The sequence below is a fragment of the Mastacembelus armatus genome, chromosome 10 (assembly GCF_900324485.2).
Source record: "Mastacembelus armatus chromosome 10, fMasArm1.2, whole genome shotgun sequence".
NCBI classification, from domain to species: Eukaryota; Metazoa; Chordata; class Actinopteri; order Synbranchiformes; family Mastacembelidae; genus Mastacembelus; species Mastacembelus armatus.
Window position 1 is genome coordinate 12,973,620 of NC_046642.1, and position 9,612 is coordinate 12,983,231.

General features: G+C 42.6%; 2 protein-coding genes across 2 annotated transcripts; both read right to left on the bottom strand.

Moving 5' to 3' along the window:
* Nucleotides 1-1,491: 1,491 nt before the first annotated feature.
* Nucleotides 1,492-3,888, bottom strand: LOC113144180 (protocadherin alpha-C2-like). The gene has a single exon (XM_026330001.1). It carries the CDS (start codon nt 3,886-3,888, stop codon nt 1,492-1,494), a length of 2,397 nt encoding a protein of 798 aa, XP_026185786.1.
* A 344-nt stretch (nt 3,889-4,232) lies between these two features.
* Nucleotides 4,233-6,743, bottom strand: pcdhb (protocadherin b). Its single transcript, XM_026330993.1, has one exon. The coding sequence runs from the start codon at nt 6,741-6,743 to the stop codon at nt 4,233-4,235; it is 2,511 nt and encodes an 836-aa protein (XP_026186778.1).
* Nucleotides 6,744-9,612: the final 2,869 nt, after the last annotated feature.

Sequence of the window (9,612 nt, forward strand, 5' to 3'; positions counted from 1 at the left end):
TTAAGATAGCAAGAGGTTGAGGATTTTGTAGGGCAAAGGTATTCCCTATCTATTTTTTCTACAATGTACAGTTCTCCAGTCTCTTTGTTCACATCCAGATATTTCTTATTAGCGATGATGTCAAGACGCATCTTCCTCTGATTCAGTGTTTTAAAATCCAGGCTGAGATCAGTAGCAAGGTTAGCGACGACTGATCCTTCCTTCATCTCCTCTGGTATTGAATAGTGAGTCACTGAGCTCGATATGTCGCCAATAAAAGAAAAAATCACAACGAGCAGCACGTACCTTTTGAAAGACTCCATTGTTACAAAAGGCCCCGTTGTTGTGTGTCGGTTCACCGCAAATCAGGAAATATAATGCAGACTTCCCGTGATATTGAAGCTGTTTATGTGCCGTTTCTTTCCCTCATGTTCATTTCATTTTAATCCTCAGATTATTTAGACGCAGAAATCTGCTGATCGCGTTTTCAGAATAGATTTTCAGCACCACGTAGCTGTCCGCTTGGTTCACGATCTGCTCAAATGGCGTCAAATCACGGTCATGGGTTTCCCCAGTTGCTTTTTACTAAATGAACAGCGCCACCTTTTAGATTTTATACGACTGTTTTGAACAGTGTTAACGTGTACCTTGAAAATATGTTTAACAAGATCCATTCGAGATTCAATCAGCATTGCTGACATTAATAATCACATGTTGACACAATATAATATTGTAACTCAGGGGATAAATAATCTCAATATTTCAATGATAAGAAACGTAATTCAGTATCGACTGATTAAACTGAGGCCATAAAATACTTTTAATTCACTTCTGCACTGTGGAAGCAGCTGACTCAATGTTTATCACACAGGATCATTTACTTTGTATTTATTGTGAAATCAATGTGCGAAAGATTTTACCTCGTCACCTCCTGCGACGTGTAGCTAATGCAAGAACAATAATCCAGACTGAAATAACAATAAGGGTCGATGTGGGAAAGAGGAGATATAGAAAATGTATCAAACCATTTCTCAGGATCTTAAAATTATATTGAAGTTAAAAAATATATTGGTAACAAGTGAGAGACGTCTGATTCAATATGATAATGTCCACATTTGCAGCTTTATTGCTGATGCATTTTGGGAGATTATTTACTCTTTGTGCGTAAAAAGGAGGCAGTACCAAGGGTCAAGGAATAACATCAACATCAGCATCGTTACTAAAGTCACTTAGGAGATTTGATGGACATTCATTAAGTAAATGTATGTGTGACACATGTTAAATGGATATTTTTCTCAATCCTGAAGAAGTGAAGACAACGTGTCACTAATTTAAAGAATTTTGATGAACTATTGGGAATAAAACTAGACTAATAAGTCAAAATCATCCACATTACAGGGGTCAAACTGCAGCTAATGTAAAATGTAGTGCTGGACATGGTCAGTGATGTCTGGATTTGATGCACATCCTCTATGAACATCTCTGAGTAAAACATGTTTAACTGGGGATTTTTCATACCTGCAGAGTGGAAGCAGCTGAGTCACTAGTCTCTGTCAGTCCTGTACCTCTTGGTATACTGGACACGATGTACCTGGAGCCCTTTGGCACAGGCTGTCTAACCACCAGCTTTCCTTTCCTGGTCTCTGCTAGAAACAGACTGTACCAGTAGGCATCGTTGGAGACCAGAGTGGAGTCTGCGATGGTGGAGTTCCTCTCACTGATCACACTGTTCCTGCAGGGAGGAGCCGCTTTGCTGGGCTTGGCTTTCTGACACTTGAGCACGATGGTGACCAATATGGTGATGAGCAGGAGGAAGGACACCGAGCCCAGACCGATCACCAAATACAGGTTGAGGTCTGAGAAGATGTCGTACTCTAGAGGCACCTCAGTCATGTCAGAGTAGGCCTTAACAGCGGTCTCCACTGTGGACAGCTTGATGGTGACTGTAGCAGAGAGAGCGGGATCCCCGTTGTCCTTGGCAACAACCACCAGTCTCTGGTGGCGCGGGTCCCTGTAACTGAACATCCTCATAGTCCGGATCTCTCCGTTGTACTGGTCCAAACTGAACAAGGTGGCGTCGGTCACCAGGAGAAACTGGTAGGTGATCCGAGAGTTGTGCACAGAGTCCGTGTCTAAGGCGATGACTTTAGCAACCAGAGAGCCTTTATCGGTGGATCTGGGGATCTTTTCCTCCACCACCGAGCCGTGGGCGCGCCACGGAGACACGATGACAGGAGCATTGTCGTTCTGGTCCACAATAATGATGTGGACGGTCACGTTGCTGCTGAGGGGAGGAGAACCAGAGTCTCTGGCCTCGATGTGGAAAAGAAACTCCTTCTCGATCTCATAGTCAAAGGTTTTCAGCGCGTAAAGGTTCCCGTTCTCTGGATTGATGGAGAACAGCATGGACATGGAGGTGTTGGCTATCTCCTTCTCTAAGATGAAATAAACTAGATACTGGTTTTCATGGAGGTCAGGGTCAAACGCAGTGAGTGAGCTGAGCAGGGCCCCAGGTGCGTTATTCTCCATCACACGTATGGTATAAAAAGATTGAGGGAACTGTGGGACATTGTCATTAACATCCAGCAGCTCTAAAGTCATAGTTTCATTGTCAGATAAAGGAGGAGAACCTTTGTCTGTAACAGTGAAGGTGATGTCATATTCAGGAACCTTCTCACGGTCTAACGGCTCTGACACCACTAATTCATAATAGTTATCAGAGGACTCCCTCAGTCTGAAAGGCATATTATGTGGAATATGAAGGTCAACCACTCCATTGTCTCCTGAGTCCTTATCACTCACACTAACTACTGCTATCACTGTGTCCAGCTCTATGTTTTCATTGACTGGACTCTGAAATGATTTGATGGATATTTCTGGGTGGTTGTCATTCATGTCTTCAACCACAATCTTTATGGTACACTGTCCTGATAAACTATTGGCTCCATGGTCTGTTGCTATAACTTCCATATCATAAATCCTGAAGTCCTCATAGTTTAACATCCCTTTCACACTAATTTCACCAGTAGAAGGATTCAGGTTAAATGTTTCCTGGGTTTTCTCTGACGTATATAAACTGTAGGAATAAGTTATATCTGAATTTGAGCCTTCATCTAAATCAGTTGCATTTAAATGAAGAACAAGGCTCCCAATGGGAGAATTTTCCATTATCTTAACATTATATATACTTTTGTCAAATTTAGGTGCGTTGTCATTTGTGTCTAAAACATGGACAATAATGCTAACAGTTCCAGACCGAGCTGGTGTCCCTCCATCTACAGCTGTGAGGATTAAATTATGAACAGCCTGCTGCTCTCGGTCTAAAGGTTTTGTTAATATCAATTCAGCAAACTTCGACCCCTCTCTTCCAGTCTGAACTTCGATATTAAAATGTTCACTTTCACTCAGATGGTATGTTTTAACTGAATTGCTTCCAACATCAGGATCTACCGCGTTGCTGAGAGAAAATCTCTCCCCTTTTGACGTCGATTCTGATATGTCTAAATGTATGACGTCTCTTCGAAACTGTGGGGCGTTGTCGTTCATATCTAAAATTTCTAATTCTATGTTAAAAATTCTTAATGGGTTTTCTAGGGCGACCTCTAGTCTAAGATAACATGACGCTGATGACTTCGTAGTGCAAATATATTCCCTGTCAATCTTCTCAACAACATACAGCTCACCAGTCTCTTTGTTCACATCCAGATATTTCTTATTAGCGATGATGTCAAGACGCATCTTCCTCTGATTCAGTGTTTTAACATCCAGGCTGAGATCAGTAGCAATGTTAGCGACGACTGATCCTTCCTTCATCTCCTCTGGTATTGAATAGTGAGTCACTGAGCTCGATATGTCGCCAATAAAAGAAAAAATCACAACGAGCAGCACGTACCTTTTGAAAGACTCCATTGTTACAAAAGGCCCCGTTGTTGTGTGTCGGTTCACCGCAAATCAGGAAATATAATGCAGACTTCCTGTGATATTGAAGCTGTTTATGTGCCGTTTCTTTCCCTCATGTTCATTTCATTTTAATCCTCAGATTATTTAGACGCAGAAATTTGCTGATCGCGTTTTCAGAATAAATGTTCAGTACCACGGAGCTGTCCGCTTGGTTCAGTTCGTCCTACTGACGAGTCTGTTATGGCGCTCACTGCCTCGCTTTTATTTAGAGAACAGCGCCGCCTTTGCACTTTAAATACCATAGGTTTAAAAAAAAACTATATCAAATTATTTTTTTACATGACTGTAATTGTTTAGATATAACTTATAAGAGCCTTTACACTAATAAAAATCTGAAAACTTAAAATCTCCATGATTACAAATACATTGTCATAATTCTGATAATTAGTATATTCCAATACAAATACATATTTAAATCTTACCTGCAGAGTGGAAGCAGCTGAGTCACTAGTCTCTGTCAGTCCCGTACCTCTTGGTATACTGGACACGATGTACCTGGAGCCCTTTGGCACAGGCTGTCTAACCACCAGCTTTCCTTTCCTGGTCTCTGCTAGAAACAGACTGTACCAGTAGGCATCATTGGAGACCAGAGTGGAGTCTGCGATGGTGGAGTTCCTCTCACTGATCACACTGTTCCTGCAGGGAGGAGCCGCTTTGCTGGGCTTGGCTTTCTGACACTTGAGCACGATGGTGACCAATATGGTGATGAGCAGGAGGAAGGACACCGAGCCCAGACCGATCACCAAATACAGGTTGAGGTCTGAGAAGATGTCGTACTCTAGAGGCACCTCAGTCATGTCAGAGTAGGCCTTAACAGCAGTCTCCACTGTGGACAGCTTGATGGTGACTGTAGCAGAGAGAGCGGGCTCCCCGTTGTCCTTGGCAACAACCACCAGTCTCTGGTGGCGCGGGTCCCTGTAACTGAACATCCTCATAGTCCGGATCTCTCCGTTGTACTGGTCCAAACTGAACAAGGTGGCGTCGGTCACCTGCAGAAACTGGTAGGTGATCCGAGAGTTGTGCACAGAGTCCGTGTCTAAGGCGATGACTTTAGCAACCAGAGAGCCTTTATCGGTGGATCTGGGGATCTTTTCCTCCACCACCGAGCCGTGGGCGCGCCACGGAGACACGATGACAGGAGCGTTGTCGTTCTGGTCCACAATAATGATGTGGACGGTCACGTTGCTGCTGAGGGGAGGAGAACCAGAGTCTCTGGCCTCGATGTGGAAAAGAAACTCCTTCTCGATCTCGTAGTCAAAGGTTTTCAGCGCGTAAAGGTTCCCGTTCTCTGGATTGATGGAGAACAGCATGGACATGGAGGTGTTGGCTATCTCCTTCTCTAAGATGAAATAAACTAGATACTGGTTTTCATGGAGGTCAGGGTCAAACGCAGTGAGTGAGCTGAGCAGGGCCCCAGGTGCGTTATTCTCCATCACACGTATGGTATAAAAAGACTGTGGGAACTGTGGCGCGTTGTCATTAACATCCAGTAGATGCACAGTTATTGTTTCATTATCAGATAACGGGGGTGTTCCTGCGTCTGTCACAATCAGCGTGATGTCATACTCGGCTACAGTTTCACGATCCAGAGGCTCGGACACTATGAGATTATAAAACATTGGTCTATCTGATGATTTGTTGAGAATAAAGGGCATTGTCTGGTGAATGAGTAAGTTTACTTTTCCATTATCTCCAGTGTCTCTGTCGCTTATTCCTACCAGTGCAATGACGCTTCCTACTGGTATGTTCTCCTCCACTGTGTTTTTAACGGACTGAATGGTAATTTCTGGATAATTATCATTCATGTCAGTAACGTGGACTATTACTTTACACTGCCCCATTAAGGGAAAGTTTCCTTTGTCTTTGGCCTCAATGTGCATCTCGTAAAATTTCATATCTTCATAGTCTATTGTTCCTTTTACAGTTATCTCCCCTGTGTTGACATTCAATGCAAATACATCTTGTGTTTTTTCTGATGTGTAAAGGGTGAATGAGTACACTATCTCTGAATTCAGCCCCTCGTCTAGATCTGTAGCGTTAAGCTTCATCACTAAGGTTCCGATCGGGTTATTTTCTGTCATGTTAATTGTATAGGTCTGTTTATCAAACCGTGGAGGGTTGTCGTTTGTATCCTGGACTCTCACAATAATATTGGCTGTGCCGGAGCGCACGGGGACCCCTCCGTCTATAGCAGTCAATATTAAATTATGAACTGCATTCCTCTCTCTGTCTAAAGATTTGGTCAACACCAAGTCAACATACTGAGTTCCATCACTGCCCGTCTGAATTTCGATGGTGAAATGTTCACTGACACTGAGTTTGTACGTTTTAATTGTGTTAATACCGACATCTGGATCCACAGCATTAGGCAGAGAGAACCTCTCCCCCGGTGTTGCCGATTCCGAAACGTCGAGCTCTACTCTGTCTCGTCGAAAATGTGGCGCGTTATCATTAATGTCCGTTATTCCCAGTTCAATGTTGAAGATGCGCAAGGGGCTTTCTATGATAACGTCAAGCTTTAGAAAACAGGATGTAGGTTTCGCCGGGCAAAGATATTCTCTGTCCATCTTTTCCACGATGTACAGCTCCCCAGTTTTTTTGTTAACGTCTAGGTATTTTTTATTGGTGAAAATATCAAGTTTTACCTCTCGCTGTGCCAGACCTCCGGGCTCAATTCCCAAATCCGCTGCGAGATTCGCCACAACAGAGCCCCTCTCCATCTCCTCGGCTATGGAGTACCTTGTCACAGACAAAGCACTGGGCCATACTGAACACAAGACAAAGACAGTGGCCCAAAAAGGCATCCTTTCATCTGCAGGGAAAAATAATCCAGTTTCTAAAGACATTTGTTGTTTTTGTTTATTCTTATGATCTGACTAAATATCTCAAGGCATGTCATAGGGTGGTATTGTTTGTAAAAAATAAACGTCTGTATCTCAGAAAGCTGCGTCCTGCACCCTCTACAAATGGGCTGTGTCATGACTTCATCGAGCGCGTTGCATTAGGCTTTAGTGGTTAACAGTGACACCGTGCGTCAGACTGTACCAGGACTGGACTAGTAATCTGTTGTACAATTCCATTTTCTTCAATGTCCCGAACTTTACCCTTTGTCCTCTCTAGTCTTAATTGCAGAAATCTGAGGAAGCATGGAGGCGTGGAAATAGGCCAAAAGAAAGCACATTAGGGGGTGTGGAGAAACTGTGGGACAAAATTATTAATCTGGAAGAGTGTGCCGCAGAAAAATACAACAATAACAGAGATGCTGCTGCGGGTCGGATGACCTACAGCAAAGTAAGGCATGTGGATCTTAGGGGAAAAAAGTGATAAACGTTAACCCTTTCTTGCATTTAAGTACCACTTAAAAAAAGTAATATACCCTTAGAAATTGTAAGTTTGTTTCTTCTGCTTTAATAAATTAATGGAGGAATAATTTCTTTGAATGTCATTATCTTATAATGGTCTAGATGCTGTTCTCAACTAATCTTCGTGCAAAAACACGAAACTCCAATCATGCAATTCTTTTAAAGTCCCATTTACAGGGAACGACCAAATAAAGAATTAAATAACCGCCTCAAAGTGAATCAAGTCATTAAAACCCAGAAATGAGCCCACAGAATAACGTTAGGCCTGCAGGCGCAGAGAGTGATTTAATGCATGTTCTTGGCTTGTACTGAAGGTGTGTAGATTATTCACGTACTTAACATTTTCAGCTACAGTGTCGAAGTTTATATAAAGAGTAGGACCCAAATGCAGACAACATAGACAGGCAAGTGGTGAACACACAGCTTTTATTCCAGGACAGGAGGGGGCCAGAACACTACACACAGGACTCCAATACAACACCAGGGTGAGAGACTCGACAAAACACCAACCTGACACACACCACATGAGTCCGAGCTGACTTCAGAGAAAACGGTCCAACAGAGTCCAGAGTGTTTAGCAGGGTCCAACAAAGACCTGAGTGACAGTGACAATATCCAAAGTGAGAGAATGTGAAACAACTAAGACAACGAGTCAATGAGACAAACCGAGAGGTGAGACAGAAAATGGCAGGTATATATACATAGCTCAGAATCACATGACAGGAAATGCAACACAATAAAAGTCCCCCAAACAGGAAGTCCATGTAGGTTATGACATGCAGTGTGACTGATATGTATTAAATATGAAATGTGACTTGCAGTGAAATATAGAACCATTCATAATTTTCTACCTAAAATATTCTCCATTCAATCCTGCTGCTCACTGCAAAAGGATTTTGTATTTTATGATCAAATACATTGTCAGTGAGCATATATATTATTATATATTATATTTTAACAAATATGTCAAGGTGATTTCTGAGAGGTAGGCTTGCTGACACAGTAAAGGTAGTTTAAGCACAGAAGGGACTTCAAGGTTTGATGAAACCTCTCCAGAGTTCAGATGCTCAAATGGTTGTTCAGCAACAGGAATAAAGCAAAGAGGAGCAGGCTTGATTACCTGATTTGGCTTTCTTGTAAACTGGCATGTACGACATGTTTTAATGAAAGCAACAATGTCTTCATATGAGGCCAATCAAAAATGAACACAATCACATGTTTTCCTCAACCCTAAATGAGCAGTAACACTGTTGTGAGCAATTTACTGTGAGCTGCTGTGAGTACAGCAGATCTTACCTTAAAGGGCACCACTACCTGAATGACTTCATCCCCCACGAAACATTCACTATGTGGAACCCATTTTCTCACCAACAAGCCATTTTAAAGAAAATAACCATGGACTGCACACTCTATCTTATTAGGGACAACTTCTTTTAAAGGAGCCAACAGTGCAGGGTCATCTTTTTCTTTGACCAAGTCACTATGAGACAAAGGCACAAGAAAAAGTTAGGCACCGGAAATACAAACGCCTTTTACTTATCAGAGCTGTCCTGATAGGAATCAGCCTGAACATGCCTCATGGCACGAGTCACAACAGCAGCTGGAAGTACCACTGAAACTACCCAACCAACGCAATACCTACCACTGTCTGCCACATTCAAAGCTGAAAAAGCCTCCTGAGCTTTTCCAGTGAGCACACACTGGGCAGCAGTAAGGTGCATTCACCATCAGACCAGCCTCATGCCTCTGCTAACTTCTCAGACATGATGTAGCCAGCAGTTCATCTTTGTTTAGCTTTTTTGGAAGGTCTATACCATAATGATTAATTACCATAATTTGTGCTCTCTCCCTCTCTCCCTCTTTTCTCTCTCTTCTATCAACTCACCCCAACCGGTCGAGGCAGAGGGTCGCCCAAACTGAGCCCGGTTCTGCTGGAGTTTTTTTCTTCCATTAAAGGGAGTTTTCCCTCTCCACTGTCGCCAAGTGCTTGCTCATAAGGGATTTGGTGAGGTTTTTTGGTTTGTTTTTTTTGTAAAGTGCCTTGAGATGATTTGTATTGTGATTTGGTGCTATACAAATAAATTGAATTGAATTGAATTTTCCCTCTAGCTAACTGCCTAACCAGTTCTAGCCAACTCTGTCAACCCTAGTCTTCATGCAGGTCTGTAGTATGGATTAAGCACAAAGTGCAGAAACCCTCCAAATGCTCAATGCCATGTCATGTTAGTCATGGAAGTGCCCTGAAGCAAAGCTCTAACTACTCACTGCACAGAAATAACAAGCTAAAACAAAAAAAGGATCAGTGGAAACA